This window comes from Centruroides sculpturatus, unplaced genomic scaffold (genome assembly GCF_000671375.1).
Source record: "Centruroides sculpturatus isolate CEXI.00-Female unplaced genomic scaffold, Cexi_2.0 scaffold477, whole genome shotgun sequence".
Taxonomy (NCBI): Eukaryota; Metazoa; Arthropoda; class Arachnida; order Scorpiones; family Buthidae; genus Centruroides; species Centruroides sculpturatus.
This window is the reverse complement of record NW_019385213.1, coordinates 64833-85552: the sequence shown is the minus strand read 5'-3', so window position 1 is coordinate 85552 and position 20720 is coordinate 64833. Positions and strand designations below refer to the sequence as shown.

The window sequence follows — 20720 nt, the reverse complement described above, 5'->3', positions numbered from 1 at the left end:
GTTTTTATATTTTTCAATATATTTATTTTGTTTGTACAAAATAAAAAAATAATTTTTAACGATACAATAGTCTTTGTTAGGCTTAACATCGACGAAAATTCAACGCGAAGCGACACGCAACGGAGAAAATTTTCGATATCCGATACGTTAAACTATTTTTTCGTACGTAAATCAGTTATCCGAAATATCAGTTATCCGGACAACCCCAGTTCCCAATTGATTCGGAAAATCGACGCTCTACTGTATATTAAATGAAATATTATACTTTTTGTATCGTGAATAAAATATTAAAAAAAATTTACCGTGTAAACTATAAATTAAGCTAAGCATTTTAATTAAAAAATATGTTATAAATGGAATGAATAAAAAATAATAATATTAAAAACTAAAAAATTTGCACAAAAGCAGTCAATCTTCTATTGATGACATCACGAGTCAGTGAGCTTGTTATCGAGGTGGTGGTTCACAAATTCACCACCACGAAAAAGTGGAGATATCAGGGTGGGTTTTGTTAAGTTTATTAAATGCAAAAATTCCTTTGTAATATTAATTACTGACAATTTATACGATTTGTGTTATTACATTACCTGTAGAAAATTGGTAAATTTTTAAAAAAATTTAAAAATTACAATTGTTTTTGTTAAAGTGAGTCCAGAAAACTGGATCATCTAGAAATATAGACTACTTATGGTCGCAAGCTTGAATATTTGGGATGGTATTGTAATGCAAAATCAAAGTAGTAGCTTTTCTTATACAATATTTTGTTGTTTATTCATAAAAGCAATAGAAAAACAAAGATAATTCATTATACTGATATAACTTTCTATTTACATGTCATAAATATCTTATAATTCACGATAAATAATAATATTTATTTTTAATTTTTTACTAGCGTGAATTAGTAAGTATTACTGTATCTTATTTTCCTTTTTTACGTCATAGATTTTTGTTAAAATGTTTAAAATAGAGTAAAATCTTTCTTCAAACACACCTTTCTAAATCGGTTACTGATTTTGTTTTTGGTACAATTTTACAATATTTTTTAAATTTCAATTATGGCTAAAAGTAATGCAAAATTTGCGATTTTCGTTGCTTTTCGTATGATACTGTCGAAAATTGTTTACATTACATACTCAATCAGTGCCCTAAAACTGATAATTGTCTTACATTTATATCGTCTTGTATCAGGCTTTCTGATGTCCATACCATCAGAAAGTCTGATACAAGAGGTGCAGAAATTCCCATTTTGTGACTGCACGTGTAGCTATAAAAAATTATTCATCGCCACACTATATGAAAACGTAATAGATCTTGCAATAGTTCTGTTCATACGTGTTCAAAAGTTTTTTTTACTCAAAATGAATTTTAATTGAAAACTAACCGAAATTGAAAATATTTTGATAATACTCAGTAATTGAAAATTAAACGACGCATACCTATATTTTCTATTGAATTATGAAAATCGATTTAATTGCAAAATTTTTATGACGTAGCAAAATTTCTATGCTGTCTAACTTGCTATTATAGCAGTGCGCGTAGTGTCTCGGTTCATATGAGTCCAAAATACGCGGTCACAACAGTAACTTTCTACCTGTATGTTATAAATATTCTATAATGGACGATTAAAACATTAATATTTATTTTATTTTTCTAGGGTGCAATGGTAAGTATTACAAGTATTTTTTTATATCATAACGTTTTATAATTAATTAATTAATTAAATTTGGAAAAGAAATGGAAAAAATCTTTTCTATCGTTACCAAAAGAACTAACTAATCTAAACCATATTCCAAAGAACTGCAAAAGTTATCAAGTATCGAGGCAATGTAACTAAATATTAAATACAAAATAAATATCCGGAAACAAAAAAATTTGTCTCCCATGCCGGCCACCCATTTAATGTTGAGTTTTCCCTGTTTTCTTAACTATAAAAGATAGGGCCGGATGGCCGAGCGGTCAAGGTGGCAGCCTACCGCCCTGGGGGACTCGGGCTCGAATCCGAACGGGTCGAAAAATCCCCCAGAATTTTTCGGGGGGTGCTCCGTTCGAATATGTCGGGCCCCGTCCCTCACCACCCGGCAGCTCCATTGCGTGTCTGGCCGAACCCATAATGGGCTTGCAAAAAGAGGCTCTCTTAGTGCCCACAGGGCGGAAAGAGTTTTAAAAAAACTATAAAACATATATGGTCTTCATACAATCGTAATAAAATCTTTATATCGATTATATGGGGTCACACAATCATCAGTAGTAAAATGAAAATTTTATTTTTATTATTGTGTTGTGAAATTAATAACGTTCATAAATGCATTTTTTTTTACAGCTTTCTCCAGTAAGTAGACTATTAGTAAACTTTTTAAAACAGTAAACTTTTAGTAAATCTATTTAATATTAAAAGTTAATTTATTCCTAAAAGTAATGTTTTTATTTTATTATTAGAATAATTATAAGTATGAACATATATGTGTTGGATGTAAAAATACTCAGAATTTGAAATCAAACGAATAAAATATAGTAAACCTCCATTTTTATGACTAAATTGTTTTCTAAAGGACGTTGTTAAGCGATACCGTCGAAAATCGAGTTTTGTCTTTCCTAGCGCCAGAGCTGTAGTCGAAATAAAACGCTTTGATATATAACCTGGAAATAGTTAACAAAGAGTATTTCCACATATAAGTTTTTTCCTAGAAATATAGTTAATATTTTTTATTTTATTGTGTTTGTCCTATAAGCGGGATCAATTCAAAAGAGAATTTAAGGAGGAATAGACGAAGCAAAATGCCTTCACTTAGGCAAACGAATAAAGTAAAATATGTTTTCTTTATGGGAAACCTATTTTTAATGATTTTCAGCATTCGTTGGCAATGATAGGCGCTCACGCAATCAAACATCACCGCACCTAAACACTTATTGGATATGTCACGATTTTCCTCGGATATTGAAATTTCGAAATACCTAAAAGTATTTAGGTTAAGTCTAGGCTTTAGACTGTGGCTAACCCCGAGGGGAACAAAGAAACCCTGGCATTCTCCAAAAGAAAACGAAAAAAATTAACTAGAATATTTATAAAAAATTATCTTACTTAAAATTCATTGTTATATTTCTACACTTGGAACCTGGATACCGCGTACGAGGATAACTCGAAGACATTTTCTTTATCCGATCGTACAGCATAGGGATTTACATGTTAAATCGGATTAACGGATTAACTGGAATTTTTCGAACTGTTTAACTCGAATGGGACTTTGATACAGTATTTTCATAAATTCTCTGAAATTTTAATTTTCCGTTAAATGAAATAATTAACCCATCCCTTCAAATGCCGTATAACATCGGGCTATAATTTGGTAATAATAATTATAAATTTCTAATGAATTTGACTCTAGAGGGAGGCTTTAGGCGTCATCTCGTATTGAATTTAATAATTATAATTTTAATTAAATCATTTTTAGATTAAACTGAAGGAGAAGAATCGGCCAGGAGCGGGACTCGAACCCGCAACTGCCGCTTTTCGTGGCTATTGATGACATCACGAGTCAGTGAGCTTGTTATCGAGGTGGTGGTTCACAAATTCACCACCACGAAAAAGTGGAGATATCAGGGTGGGTTTTGTTAAGTTTATTAAATGCAAAAATTCCTTTGTAATATTAATTACTGACAATTTATACGATTTGTGTTATTACATTACCTGTAGAAAATTGGTAAATTTTTAAAAAAATTTAAAAATTACAATTGTTTTTGTTAAAGTGAGTCCAGAAAACTGGATCATCTAGAAATATAGACTACTTATGGTCGCAAGCTTGAATATTTGGGATGGTATTGTAATGCAAAATCAAAGTAGTAGCTTTTCTTATACAATATTTTGTTGTTTATTCATAAAAGCAATAGAAAAACAAAGATAATTCATTATACTGATATAACTTTCTATTTACATGTCATAAATATCTTATAATTCANAAAAACAGATCGATTATAGGCAGGAAATATCACAATTAATTAAACAAAAATTCTTACTAAACATTTAGGTGAAGGGAGCAGCCATTTGGAAAAGCATTTCTCATTAGCTTATTTAACCATTCGGTTAACCATTTTCGAGTTTCTGGACAATATCGAGGAGTTTACATTGACTGAAAAATTATAAGTAATAAGACGCAGGAAAATATCGTTTGGATTTTCGTATGGTATTACGGGTCAGCAATAAACTAATGCACAAAATCTTGCATTTTAGCCGAACCACCATAACTCGAAACTTTTTAACTCAAACTGCAAAATTTTTAATTCTCCGACTGAATCGAGTTAACCAGATTCCACTACATTTTGTCTACACTTTGTCTTCCACTACATTGGGTAAAAAGATAAATTAAATAATAAATAACGATTACAGATATATAAAATTCCCCAAATTGAGAATTTTATCTGAGTAGCAAGATGAAATCATCTCAGAAATGAACAGTACAAATCTTAAAGTCTATAAGAGGTAGAAGATATCATTAATGATACTTTCTTTCTCTTGACGTTCAGAAGTGAGTGAAAAAAAATAAAGAACACGTCGAAAAAAGACACAGACATACGCAAAATAGGGATATAATGAGAGGTATTCGATTACTTTATGCTAATCTTACAGACGTTACATAAATTAATTATTAAAAAAATTATAATCCATATAGGCCCTAAACAAGGCATTACATGTTTGCTATTCAGTTTATTTAATGTCATCTTTTCACAAATCGGTTAGAAAGAAATATATTTGGGTAAACGAAATTTTACTCTATTACTTTTCCGGCTGTTATATATAACAAAAAGAAAGTTTGGCGATCGGTCAAAAAATTATCATTTAAGATTTTTACATTTTTGGACTCGGAGACCTTGAAACGTCGAAAAATGGAAAAAATCGATTTATTCTGTAGGTATGAATCTTTGTGTGGGAGCACGATCTTTTCACCATGATTGAAGCTTAATATCTCTTGTGTTTTTTGTCGAAATTTTATGAAATTTTCCATGGAGGTTTAAGTATTTAATTACCAAAATTCAATAGCATTAATGCTATTAAATTTTGTCGTTGACGTGCGGAAGATAAAGGGGTCGTGTTTCATTTCTCCAGTAGGGTCGGACGTAATGACAATGACTATTTTACTCGTTATTAGCATTTACAATTTTTTCTAAAATCTATCTCTACTCTCAAAATTAAGCTTTTTGCATTTTTTAATAGTTAAAAATATAGAAAAATTTTCAAATGAAATATAATAATAAATGACGCTATTAAATGTCGCCGAGAAAGTTAAGCAATTCGTTGCTGGATTTTTAAAAAAATGCAATAACAATGTAGTTTACAGAAAACAATCAGATATGCCTACGATATATCGTTTTTAATTTAATTTAAATTCATAGTGAATTTTTAATATCATCGTGTATAAAATCTACACTACAGGTATTCGATAAAGTGATTAATTAATTGATCCTTCTATGCTACCGTGTGAATCAAAATAGCGATAATTAAATATTCTTTCTCGTTTGTTTTTATTTTATTGTTAATTTCATAAACGAAAGTAATGAAATTTTAGTCAATAGTGAGAATTTTTCAAAAGATCTAGTTTTTAGATTTACATTAAATAGGGACTAATTTATGGCGACACGCTTAAATTGCTCAAAACTGTTTAAATATATTTTAACCAACTTTATTTGATCGAATTAAAAAATTCCGCAACGAGTTGCGTAACTTTCCCGGTCACCTCTCCCTTCTATCTCCCTATCCTCTCCACCTTTTACCACCAAAATTTAATAATATCAATGTTTTCTTAAAAACATTATTATTTAAAATTAAAATGTAAATGTTAATATCAGTATTTAGGTACAGATTTAGAAGAATTGAGTGGGCGTACTGTTTTGGATGACAACAGTTGTCAGTCATTGCCTCTCCTTGCTTTACGTGGAGTGGTTTTGATACCTGGTCAAACATTACCTCTTCAACTTTTTCAGTCAGCAACAGTTTCAATGATGAAACATATTATAGAAAAAGATCGAACTTTTGGAATGGTCAATTTAAGGTCAGTTTTTCTCAAGTATATAAATTAAGTAATATCTTTATAATATAGTACCAGGTTTTTACATTAAATGTAGACAATTTAATACTGAATTCTGCCAATATACATGATCTAATACCAATAATTTTCCAACCTATTTGATCCATTATTTGTTTCTNGATTTATGGACCAGATCTCGGTTCGAATAATTTTAGAGAAATGTTTGAATGTGGGTAAAAAGTGTTTGCAGTGTTTACTGATCTGGAGAAAGCCTATGACAGAGTGAAATGAAAGAAACTCTGGCAAGTATTAATTGATTATGAAATGAGAGGTAAACTGCTTAGATGTACGAGAGCGATGTGTAAAAACAGCAAAGATGTGCACATGTAGATGGTAATTTTCTGAGTAATTCATAATTTAGGAGGATGTAAGACAAGGGTGTCCTCCATTTTAAAGTCAATATGGCATTAGTTTAAAGTTATACGAAATCTGTTCTTAGATATTATTTTAAAAGTAATTTTTATTTTATTAATTATAACAAAAATACTTAATTGTGACGATAAAGATGAGTTTTTCAAAACATTGAATGTGCCAAACCCGATATTACCTTTTATATAACGAACAGCCAAGTGATAACAACAAGTATTACATACAAAATTCAGCTGTAAGTAAAATATATACGTACATAGACAAATTTTAACGTTTAAAATCATCAAGTTTTTATACGTTATCATTCTAAACGGAGATTCATACTATGTAATGCTTAATATCAAAAAACATTGTTTTTTTAAGAAATGAAGTGATCAGGATGGCCCCTGCAAAATTCATAATGGGACATAAAAAACATGTGTTACTTTTCACAAAACCAAAAGATTAATTGCGATAATTTACAAAAATACTGCACTTAAACTTGCTATTATAGCAGCTCTCCTAGTGTCTCTACGAGTCCAAAATACGCGGTCACAAGAGTAACTTTCTACCTGTATCTTATAATCGATGATATAAATATTAATATTTATTTTATTTTTTTAGCTTTCACATGTAAGTATTACAAGTATTTTTTATATCATAAAGTTTTATTAATTAACATTTTCACTGCCGATTTACACAATTTTGTATCGTATGGTTTCGTCACAATATCATATACCGATGGAGTGATGTTGCGTCATTCCGACGCAAAATCATATTTTTAGATGTCTCAAAACACAATTTCAGTCCAATTTGACACGATTCCAATACTTTCTCTTGTTAAGTAAACATAACAGCCAGGAAAGTATGGCTGTTATGAAAACTGGCTGTTATGTTTACTTAACAGCCAGTTTCCTGGCTGTTGAGTAAACATAACAGCCAGGAAAGTAGAAGTGAGATTAAAGGATTTTCCGGAATGAAAGATACAGGGATGAAACATACTATTGAAAATGCGGCTGCACTGCCTATGATAAACCTAACCGAATGTCTCTTTATCTTTTTTATGTTATTCTTTACCTTTGCTTTCTGTTTTCCAACTTCAAGTTCAAAAGCAAAACAAACTTTCTTCATCTCACAATAAAGCGGTTTGTTCTACAGTGGATCGATTATAGGCAGGAAATATCACAATTAATTAAACAAAAATTCTTACTAAACANCACTGCCTATGATAAACCTAACCGAATGTCTCTTTATCTTTTTTATGTTATTCTTTACCTTTGCCTTCTGTTTTCCAACTTCAAGTTCAAAAGCAAAACAAACTTTCTTCATCTCACAATAAAGCGGTTTGTTCTACAGTGAAGCCGCTTCTGGTTTCAAGTGTGCCGCTAGTAGCAACAGAGCGCTGCGCTCCAGTTACAATTTATAGCTCTATGCTTGCAGCAAAATTCCCACAGAACTATCCCATCTCGTCACTTTATCTCTACTAAAATAGGCACAGTTTGTACAGGTCAAATGTAATATTTAATTGCGCCAACTACACTAAACTTAAGTATTTGGTTTTTACATTTGAAATATTTTTAGTAATTTGCCTAACTCTGAATATACAGTACCTAATTAAATGAACCTGAATTAGAGATCTGAATTAGTCTTTAAATGCGTATGTATATACTAAATCTGAACGTACATACCTAGTATATACAAACACATTGAAAGACTAATTATTCTGTCACAATTGGCTGAGATAGAATATCCTACATTATTAAATTGTGACAGAACATTCAAATTGACGACAAAAAGAAAACTATTCGTGGAAAAGGGTCTCGATCATTAAATCATTTTTTAATCGCCAGAAGATTGATTAATTAACACGAGACAGTGTTATACCCCGTTCTCACCGAGCATTTCGATCTAGATTCTAGATTGTGACCAAGGTCGGCGACTATGCCATGGTGCGATCTCTCTCGACCGTTTCAATCTCGACTGAAACGAGGTTTAATCGCGATCGACTCAAGAGAGTTCTTGAAACTAGATCCAGTCATATTCCAATACTCGCGCGCGTGGGATTGTGATTGAGGGATCTCTCGATCCTACAATCCCACGCGCGCGAGAAAATACAAGAGGGCTGCGGAACACGTGTTGGGCTATCAACAGAGAAATAAAAAAGTCATCTGGAGAGACGATGACGTCTATCTATTATTAGATGTATGGCAAGAAAACGTATTTATTTCTAACCAAAACTTCCATTTTACTTGTTGATGTTCGTGACTATCCGCGTAGTTAGGTCAGTTTTATCATCGCGTGTGTTAGCCGGGTTCTTCTCAAGCGGACTGCCTGTGCAAACAGCACGACGTTCGACTGGCGACAGTCACAATCGAGATTGTAGGTAAATCGAGATCGAAGTGAGTCGTGGATTGTGTGCGAACGGGGTATAACACTTTATCGCATGGGCGACCATAAAAATTAGTCTGCCATTTAGCATAATGATATATATGTGTGATAATGCAGCGAAATGCTTGTTGACTGACAAAGGAGAATGTACTATACCAAACAAATACAATGCACAGTATATATTTAAATGAAGTATTTAATTTCGCGAAATATGTACAGATTCTTTTGGATTCCAACTTAATGGCAAATAATTACAACACGGAGGTAACTAAATTCAGCGGCGAACTATGACATAAATACGCATCGATGCGACATATATTATAAAATGATATCGGGAAAGACTACAACTAGTACTTACAAAATAACTTAAACTAAGAGAAGAGGGGAGGTAATGGGGAGAATGAAAAATAGTGGAATAGATTATAAAAAATAATGAAATACTCGGGATGTACAGAACTTTGCACAATTTCGCTTTTATCGAGACTTCCTTGCAATAAACTTAATATGATGTGATATCTAGGAATCTGTATGGTAACTCTTTCAGAGGCAGGTCAATGTTATAAATAGAATGAATGTCTGAATGAAGTGAAATAATGTATAATTGTTAAAAATAAACTTTTTAGTTTTTTTAAAATGTATTCAAAAATCTTTTTTTAGATAATTCAACAAACGGTAAGTGTCAAGAAACATTTCTTCTTCTTCAATTCAAATGTTCTATTAAAGATAAATATATAAAGTCATTGAAAAACTTTAATTTATTCATTAATTGCAACGTTTTACATAATTTTATAATTGATTATGTAAATAAGGCAACACAGTAACACAGTTGAAGCGAACTTATTTTTTCTTCTTAAGTGTTCCCAAAAGTAGCGTATATCTTTTCGTTTAACCATTTTGTTTCTATAATGTCTTCATCCTGTAGTCCCGGTGCAGAGAAAAACAACCAGATAAGGGTTTTTCTTCGACTTTCCCGATACTCAAACAGGAGATTAAGGAGACCATTAGGAACTACGATCTTTTTTAATTATTTTAGGAATAAATTTAAGTAATAACAAAAGCTTAAAATAATTAATCTTGTTGAATTATGATAACAACCTCCATTTTAAAGTCAATATGGCATTAGTTTAAAGTTATACGAAATCTGTTCTTAGATATTATTTTAAAAGTAATTTTTATTTTATTAATTATAACAAAAATACTTAATTGTGACGATAAAGATGAGTTTTTCAAAACATTGAATGTGCCAAACCCGATATTACCTTTTATATAACGAACAGCCAAGTGATAACAACAAGTATTACATACAAAATTCAGCTGTAAGTAAAATATATACGTACATAGACAAATTTTAACGTTTAAAATCATCAAGTTTTTATACGTTATCATTCTAAACGGAGATTCATACTATGTAATGCTTAATATCAAAAAACATTGTTTTTTTAAGAAATGAAGTGATCAGGATGGCCCCTGCAAAATTCATAATGGGACATAAAAAACATGTGTTACTTTTCACAAAACCAAAAGATTAATTGCGATAATTTACAAAAATACTGCACTTAAACTTGCTATTATAGCAGCTCTCCTAGTGTCTCTACGAGTCCAAAATACGCGGTCACAAGAGTAACTTTCTACCTGTATCTTATAATCGATGATATAAATATTAATATTTATTTTATTTTTTTAGCTTTCACATGTAAGTATTACAAGTATTTTTTATATCATAAAGTTTTATTAATTAACATTTTCACTGCCGATTTACACAATTTTGTATCGTATGGTTTCGTCACAATATCATATACCGATGGAGTGATGTTGCGTCATTCCGACGCAAAATCATATTTTTAGATGTTAGTCATTACTACGTGAAAGTCTAAAAAACATTTTGCAGATTATATTTTATCAATATTGTTCGGTTTCGTACTTCCCAAGACATATTTCATTATAACGGTTTTTTCATCGTTTATGTTCTTGTCACCACATGCTTCCATAAAGATCAATTTTCCGTCATCGTACAGTTCTATAAAGATTGTCAAAATTAAAATATATAGATATATATTCTTAGTTTTTGTGTAACAGTGGCATATTATATAAAACAACGAATAGGCAAATTCGATTGAAATTTTTTCAACGGAAACAGCAAAAGTTTAAAAAATACAAATAGTGTAATATTATGTAAAATAGTATTTTAGTTATTATTCCGATATATTTCGCGGATCAAACTACTCCCATGTCTTGCTAGGAGCCTTAGTTCCATTCAGAAATCTGCCATTATTTGAACAGAAATCCAGACTCCAGAAATGGCGTCCAGCGACAACAGAGTTTTCGAGGATAGGGCTATTTCAAAAAGAAATGGAAAAAAATCTCTCCTATCGTTACCGAAAGAAAAGTCTAAACCGTAGCTGAAAGAATTGCGAAAGTTATTAAACATTGAAGCAATGTAACTAAATATTAAATACAAAATAAATGTCAAGGAACGAAAAGTTTTGTCTCATGCCGGCCACCCATTAAAGGTTTAGTTTTCCCTGGTTTCTTAACTGTAAAACATATTACAGTATAATAATCATTCATTATTTCAAGTTATATCGGGACATTTGTATTTTTTAAACGGAATATTTTTTGTTTTTTAGTTAGTACGAAACCTTTGTTTTTCCGTAAAGCACAATATAATATTTCTGAAATATGCATGATCTGTTTTACAGTTTGAAGTATGTCATAACATATAACACTAATAGAAATACGGCCCTTAAATATGGTACAGTACTTATAAAATCATCATAAAAATTATATATTAGTTATACGGGTAGTATAATCGGTAGTATAATAGGAATTTCTTTCAATCATCGGTAGTATAATAGGAATTTCATTTTATTTTCATTATTGTGTTGTGAAATTAATAACGTTGTTCATAAATACATTTTTTTCCAGAATTTTGAAGTAAGTACTAATAAACTTTTTAAAAAACTAACCCTCTTTCAATAAATCTATTTAATATAAAATGTTTCATTTTTTCCTAAAAGTAATCATTTTTAATTTATTATTAGAATATTATTAATAATTATAAGTATGAATATGACTTCGTTGAATGTAGAAATACTCAGAATTTGAAATCAAACGAATAAAATATAGTAAACCTCCATTTTTATGACTAATTTGTTTTCTGAAAATACGTTGTTAAGTGATACCGTCGTAAATCGAGTTTTGAATTTTCTAGCATCAGAGCTAAAGCGAAGTATATCATTGGAAATAAAAAATTTTGAACTATATAATACTACCTGAAAATAGCTAACAAAGTGAACATCTTCCATACTGATCAATTTTGCGTCATCGTACATTTATATAAAAATTATCATGAAAATAGTAACAGTGTAATAGTGACATACTTCTGAAAAACGAATCGGCAAATTTGTTTGGGGATTTGAGAAAAATAAAAAACTGTTCTGGAAACAAATGACGTGTATACGTGGTAACAGAAAGAAGTGTACCCCGTGTACAAAGTACTAATGGTGAGCTGCTATGGATGAATGTAAAGTGCGTAATAAGTTGTGTGAATAGTTTGAGAGCATGTAGAGGGGTAGTGGAAGTAGCATGAATGGAGGAATAGTTGCAGAGATAAATGAAGATGTGGATGAATATAACCCTATTCAGCTGACTGAGGTTACGAATGCAATAATAAGAATGCGAAATGACAAATCGTTTGTGAGAAACATGGAAGAATGAATGTTCCGACTCTGTAACTTATATTCGGATAAGCGTTGGTTCCGTGTAATTGGAGAAATTCTGTAATTGTTCCAATATACAAAGGAAGAGGGTGTAAGGACAAATTGCAAGAACTTCCGTGGCATAAGCTTACTGAGCATACCTGGAAAAGTGTTTGCAATGTTGCTTTACAGAGTTGAGAAGCTGACTGCAAAGCAAGTATGGAAAGTGCAATGTAGATTTATGAAAGGGACGGGATTTATGGACCAGATCTCGGTTCGAATAATTTTAGAGAAATGTTTGAATGTGGGTAAAAAGTGTTTGCAGTGTTTACTGATCTGGAGAAAGCCTATGACAGAGTGAAATGAAAGAAACTCTGGCAAGTATTAATTGATTATGAAATGAGAGGTAAACTGCTTAGATGTACGAGAGCGATGTGTAAAAACAGCAAAGATGTGCACATGTAGATGGTAATTTTCTGAGTAATTCATAATTTAGGAGGATGTAAGACAAGGGTGTGTTATGTCCTTATGTTTGTTTAATGTTTTTATGAATGCATGCATAATATCCAGAATACCTGAGTGCGAAATGAAAATTGGAAACGAACGAGTCTGTCATTTGTTGTGTGCAGATAACAGTGTGCTATTAGCAGAGAGTAAGGAAGAGCTTCGAACACTTGTGTCTAGTCTTGAAGAAGCGTGTGTGGTATATGTGCTACGAGTGAATGTAAGTAAAACTAAAATGATTGTGTTTGAACGCTAAGATTTGCAAACGCATTGAATGATTAAGCTGGATGGTGAACAACTGAACAAGTGAATGAGTTCATATACAGTAGAACCTCCATTATCCGGACCTCCATTATCCGGATTTTCGATTATCCGGATTGTTCAAAATAAATATTTTACGAATTTGCTGATTTGCACTCGGCGAAATACGACACTGTTTATGTACGTGATGGAATGCATAACTTTTTTTGTTTCAACAAGGTCTCACCCAGCACAGTGGTCGTAAACTCTTAAATATATTTTACGTAGTAATAAAAATATGACTTGACATACGTATTTATAAATAATTTATATTCAAATTACATCATTTCTATGACCAAGGGCGGCGTAAGGCAAGGACGACGTGGGCAACCGCCTATGCCTCGCGGTCCGAAGGGCCTCGCGCCTCGAAGGTTTATGCATTACTTAAAAGCCAAGAACGCGACGAAAAAATTTTACTCGTCATAAAACGATAAATAGTTTGTCAAATTTTTATTCATAAAAATGCAGTTTCAACTGCTTTTTATTTTATAAAATCCGTCTTCTTGCGCCACCAGAGGGCCTTTTAAACAATAGGTAGTCTGTTAGCGTTGGTCAGTAGTAGTCATAATTCAATACGAACGTTTGTTTCTTGAAAATTTGATCACGGTTTAAATACAGAATTTACTTTTAATATTACCGTTTTCTTTTACAACACGTTTTCTTTTCGATATGTCATCGAAAAGAAAACGTGTTGTATTATCATTAAAAGACAAATTAAAGTATTTGTTTCGATTATCCGGATTTTTCCGTATCCGGACTACCTTCATCCCCAATTAGTCCGGATAATCGAGGTTCTACTGTATTTTGAAATATGCAGATAGGAATGGAAAGATAGACGATGAAAATACCAGAAGAGTGAATGCTAGAGCTCAAGTGGTGGTTACAATGAGTAGATCTGCAAGGAATAAAAGGATATCCAAAGAAGCACGGATGGCAGTATATATGAGTTTTGTAGTTCCTGTGCTCGTGTATGGGAGCAAAACTTGGGCATGGCAGAAGAGTCATAAGAATCGTATTACTGCATGTGAGATGAGGTATTTGAAAGGATTGCTGGAGGAGTGTGGGGTGAAAGAAAATGTGGTTGAAAAGGGTGGGAAAATTGGTTGTATTTTTTTAACCATGATGTTGAGAGAGTGAAAGGAGAACTGTTGAAGAAAGATGAATGGTAAGTGCAGTAGAAGAAGGCCGAGAAAGTCTTGTTTGAAACAAGTGAATGAGTATATGAAAGAACGTAAGGTGTTAAATCAGAAAGAGAAGAGGCATGAGTGTGTCTGAAGCAAAGGAGGTGTTTCTAGGCTAAAAGATGCAGAGAAAATTGTTGAATAGATAGTTTGTCAGACTGTAGTCTTTTTTTACCTGCTGCTCGTCCGTGAGGATATGTATGTATATGAAGTTTAGCTACAATTATTTATTTAGTTTGTGCTATAATGTCACTATTGTACTGTACAATCTATTTGATACATTGCCATCATTTTAGTGTGTACGTTAATTTATACGTTATACTCTTTCTCATTTATTTTTATTTTATTCTTAATTTAATAAACGAAAGCAATGAAATTTTAGTCAATAATGAGAAGTTTTCAAAAAATCTGATTTTCAGATTTACATTATATAGTTATGATTTATGGCAGAACAGGCCCAGTTTATGATGGAGCATGAAAAAAGATCACAAAATCAAGAGTTAAGAAAAACTATTTTTTCTTAAGAAATTTGTACTTATAAATTTTTCTGTACTTTGTTTATAAAATACAGAAAAATGAACAGAAAAGTAGCTTATTGTTAATAGCTATAGTTAAAACCTAGGAACTTCACAATTCAAAACATTTGCTTTTTCTACATATTATGTTTGTATGGTGTTGAAATATTTGACTTCATTATCAAATTATAATTATAATTATCATTAGTCTACTAATAGCGTGATAAAATGTTTTCATAGCTAAATAAGTGATTTTAATTACAGATGATACGTTGTTCCGCTCAGTATTTCTCTGCTTTCTCAAATTTGTCACTTTAAAAAATTCTATTCTTAATAGTAATGAAATCATTTACTCCCAAAGCTTCTAACAACAGATGAACATTATTATCTAAATCAGCTGTAATTGTTTACTGCAGAATATAGTCCCAATAATTCTCCTGTCAAGAATATCGATTATTTACTAAGGTTTTTAATTTTATAATTTTTTCCGTCTTTTTCGCTTTCTTTTACTAAGAATGATATTTTTATGGTATCCATCATGGATTCAATCAGGCCACAATGGTATGGTGGAATGGTGAGAGATGGGGCGCAATGTATCAGGAATGAATTGTTCATGAAAAATTCTACAGGTTGTAAACTCCGACTGGAATATGGCTCCACAGAACAGGTCTTTACGGTCTCGGCCATCCAGCTGTCTTTTCTAATTTCGAGGTTATTCCATTATCTTTTTCATTATCCTGAATTTTCACTTTTATTCTCTGGTAGTCCATCCCATTATTCTTTTTGTCTATTTGTTATTGTTCATCATAACAATAGTCCTACTCCATTTCCATTCTTTTGTTTTATTTTCTTCATGATATCTACTATTGTCTTTAGTATACAATACAAATGACAAAAATTCACAAATCATTGTTCATAAATTAATCGCAAATGCGAATTGGCATATGAATTTTAAAAATAAAATTACTTGACATAGAAACTAAAAATTTCCATTTACTTTTTATAAAATTTTGTACATTTTAATTAATATTTTTATTATTTATGGTAATTTTTTACGATTTAAGTTGGTTATAAAATATTACTAATTAATCGTTTAAATTTAATTATTTAACCGAATATATTTTAATAATAATAATTAATAAAACAACTTTTTTCTTGCAGGACTCCGAAACATAACATTCTTTTTAGTTCTGATGAAAAAATTTTTAAAAAATATTCGAATTATATTTACTTTTTATTTCATTTTTAATGGTAACAATGAACCAATGTAACATGTTAAATCAAAAATTATTGTTTTAGATATAAAGTTGTAATTCTAAATAAAACCATTGTATGCATATCTTTGAAATAAATTGAAGGTATAATAAGGTCTTTTTATGTGTAAAGTTTGTTCATAATTTGACCAATTTATTTTGCACATTTGACTTATAAATACAATTTTCGGATTTAAATAGTTTTTACATTTTTTACTACAGACACCAAAAGAGCCTTTTCAAAAGGTCCATTAGAAATTCGGTGAGGCTCACAATGAAGATAATCAGATAGCGAGAGATGGGCTGTAATTGATAAATCATGCATACGAGGAAATACCTTCCGGTTTCTGGAGGGTCATTGACCGGAACTCGAACCCTGGGGCCGTATTCTGGTCACTTATTCTCATCTCTTCTTTCACCGACGAATGACGTCAAAGCTAGAGACAAAATTCTTTTCTCATACACAGTGGCGATTCTCCTCGTTCGTAACGATCTCGTGTTTGTTGTTGACGTCACGATTCTATTCGGTTGATTATACATGTTCGGGTTATCTGTGCGCGCAACACGGAATAGAATTTTAACCAATGAAATTCTAAAATTTTCGAAAATGCAGAGTATGTAAAATCATAGATCACGTGGTAAGGAAAGCACGTGTTCAAATAAAGCACGTAATTTCGACGAAGCTATGTTTTTTTTTGTTTTATAACGTTTTCAGATTGTAATGTCAATTTGTCTCTTAAAAAATAAAAATTTTAATAACCTAAGTTAGAAAAGCGTGCGAACTTAGATATTTTAGAAATATTACCATCTAATTTCTCCTTATCTATCTAAGTAAGATTAACTTCATATTCGATAGTTCAGTAATTGATGTAGGATAATTAAAAAAAAATGGAATCGGTGATGTTTCCAAGTAGGCGCACCCCTTAATGTGGATTCCTGTCCATGGTGAGGGGACCTCCCAGAGATGGTTTAGTAATTCTTCTTTACCATCCCTGGGATCTGAATGCTCACCCACATGTTTGCCGTGCATGGTGCCCCATATGCTGGAAAGGGGATCCTGGTAGTTGAGTGGCAACATAACGTCCCCAACACACTGCTTTGGCCCTGCTTTGGATAAAGAGAAGGCTCAAATCAGACTCCGTTTGAGTCAATCGGCTGGTTGTTGAGTCATTCTTGACCTTGGCCTGGAGTCAACTGATTGATGCAGACCAGGCGGACATGTCAGACAAGACGTGCTCTTCTTGACTGCATTGTTAGGCTATAGCTCCTGGAAAACCCTGGTGTGACAGTCTATGGGAGTCTCCCATGCGACGGCCTAGTTAGCTCCTAGTTACCCACCCACTCATGGTGGGTGGGTAACTAGGAGTTGAATAGTTATTTCTAAATATGGATTCATCAAAGTAAAAACGAATATGTACTAATGTATCACCACCAAAGGAGGTCAGTTCCTCCAACCAACCATCTTACCTTATTGTTCATGCTATGGGAGAAATACCTCTTTCTAAACATTCTCCTTTTTTGATTCAAAAATTATTTGAATCAACCATTGGGCATCTTAAAAAAGTACAAAAATTGAGGTCAGGAGATTTATTCATAGAAGCAGCCTTCCCTCAACAGTCAGCAAAGCTTTTGGAAATGAAGTCTCTAGGAGACATAAAGGTCACCATCACATCACACACAAGTTTGAGCTCATCACGTGGTGTGATATCTGAAATCGGTCTAATGGCTGAGGATGAATCAGATATACAGATCGGTCTTTCAGATCAAGGAATTACTGCTGTCCGACGCATCTCCATTTATCGAGATGGCAAGATAATTCCTACAAAACACCTAATCGTGACATTTAAAAACCAACATTACCATTTTTTCTTACAGCAGGATATTTGCGCTGCTCGGTTTGCCCATACATTCCAAATCCGCTGCGTTGATTCAAGTGCCAGCGATTTGGACATTCCCAAACATCTTGTCAAGGAAAAAGCTTAACTGCACAGTGTGGAATTGAAGGCCACCAAAGTACTAAGTGTACCAGTACTACATCTTGTGTAAACTGCAAAGATGCCCATCCTGCCTACTCCCGGAAATGCCCTGTATGGCAGAGAGAGAAAGAGATTCAGTGGGTGAAAACTTTCAACAATTTATCTTACCCAGAGGCTTGACGCATGGTCACTTCAATGCACCACATAAGCAGAAGACATATGTGGCTGTTTTAAAATCCACAAAGACATGTGGAGTTTAAACAGATATTTCTGTTTCTCCAAAAGAATCTCTCACTCGTTTTAGTTTGCTAACTCAGTAAAAAAAAAAACAAAACAAAAGAAGAACATAGAGACAAAATCACCCCTATCCAAAACAGGAGTAATAACTAGAAATGTGGGTTCTAAAAAAGCTAATAAGAACCCACTCAACAAACAAATATTGAAAGCAACCCTCTCTAAATCAAAGAGATCAGAGACTCAATCCATGAGTGAGTTTTCTGATATCTCTGACAAAGAAAATAATATGGAGGTGACCCAACCAACTTCACCTGCAAAAGGAAAATCCTCAATGCAATGAAATTGAAGAAGGACACTTTTGCGAAGAATGCTGCCTCAAACACATAATGGATTATGAGATAATCCAATGGAACTGCATGGTAGAAACCAATTCTCTGACATTAAACACTTGACATCATGTACCTCACCTCTGCGTGGCACTCCAGGAAACACATCTAAAACCTGAAGAAAGGATTTCCTTAAAAGGATTCGATCTCTACCGCAAGGATGATGATAGCCACACCTGCACCAGTGGAGGCTTCGCTATACTGGTTTCAAACCGCATCCCGTCCTTACCAGTACAAATAACAACAGAGCTGCAAGCTGTGGCAGTCAGAATTTCAATTGGCATAACTGTCACAGTTTGTTCTTTAAACTTGCCACCAGATATCAGAGTCAATGAGGATGAATTGAATGCCTTGGTTGAACAGCTGCCAACTCTATTTCTTTTACTTGGCGATTTCAATAGTCACAATCCAATGTGAGGCAGTCACGACATCAATCGTCGAGGCAGAGCCATCAAAAGATTCATAGGCAATCAGCAACTATATTTATTTAATACTGGAGAAGTGACATACTTCCATGCCTCAACAAGAACATTCACTGCCATTGATCTATCATTAGCAACCCCGAACCTGTTTTCAGCGTTTACATAGGAGGTTGGATCTAATCCACTCTCCAGTGACCACATCCCAATATTTTTAAAATATTAAGCCAGAGAAAGCAGTGGAACAGCCTGTCCACCATGCTGGAAACTTGAAATGGCAGCTTGGCTGGCATTCTCCTCTTTGGCTGACATCACTGAGGAAATAGTCAATACCGCTGATATCAATGATGCAGTTGAAGTTGTCATTCCCAGCATTATTCACGCAGCTGAAAAAACAATGAGAAAAACATCAATCAGATATCCAAAGCATCCAAAATCATGGTGGGATCAGAATTGCGAAGCAACATTTAAAAAACAAAAGAAAGCATGGGGGATTTTCAGAAGATACCCTACTGCTAGAAATTTGATAGCTTTTCAAAAAGCGAAGGCAAATGCCAGAAGAATAAGAAGGCAAAGCCAAAGGGATTCTTGGAGGAAGTGTGTTTCTAGCATAACATCTTCCACTAGCTCAAAAGCAATATGAGATAAAATCCATAAAATTAATGGGAAATATGCTACTCAGTCTCTGTCCATGCTGGAAAATAATGACACAGTAATCAGCGATATACAGGGTATTGCTGATACATTGGGTGAAACATTTTCCTCTTCATCCAGCAATGTTATGTATACAAGGAATTTTCAGGTTTATAAAGCCCAAAGTGAAAAACAATGTTTAAATTTCCACTCATCTAATGAGGAATATAATGTGCCATTCACCAGAATCGAATTACATACAGCGATCTCTCGATCGGGGAATACTGCTATAGGCCCGGATAAAATCCATTACAGTAGTTAATTATTCCCATCCCCAAGCCAGGTAAAGACCACAAGAATTTTTCTAATTATAGACCGATCTCTCTGACAAGTTGCCCGTGTAAACTCTTCGAGAGAATGGTAAACAGATGCCTGATGTTCCTCCTAGAGGAAAAGAACTACTTTTCATCACATCAGAGTGGATTTCGTAGGAACAGAAGTACCACAGACAATTTAGTTAACCTTGAAACATCTATACGCGAAGCGTTTGTTAGATGACAGCACTTAGTGTCTGTGTTTTTTGACATAGAGAAGGCCTATGATTGCTGTTGGCGATATGGGATACTCGGTGATTTGCATGAACTCGGTTTGCGCTGTAATCTGTCAATTTTTATAAAAAAAAAAAAACTTCCTGCAGAATCGAAGATTCCAAGTCAGTATGAACAACACTTTATCTAGGTTCTTCACACAAGAAGGTGTTCCTCAAGGTTGTATTTTGAGTGGGACTCTGTTCCTAATTAAAATT

At 32.8% G+C, this 20720-nt stretch overlaps 1 protein-coding gene across 1 annotated transcript; it reads left to right on the top strand.

Moving 5' to 3' along the window:
* Positions 1–17746: 17746 nt before the first annotated feature.
* On the top strand, positions 17747–18247 carry LOC111636223. The gene has a single exon (XM_023381435.1). It carries the CDS (start codon positions 17747–17749, stop codon positions 18245–18247), a length of 501 nt encoding a protein of 166 aa, XP_023237203.1.
* The last annotated feature ends 2473 nt before the right edge of the window (positions 18248–20720 follow it).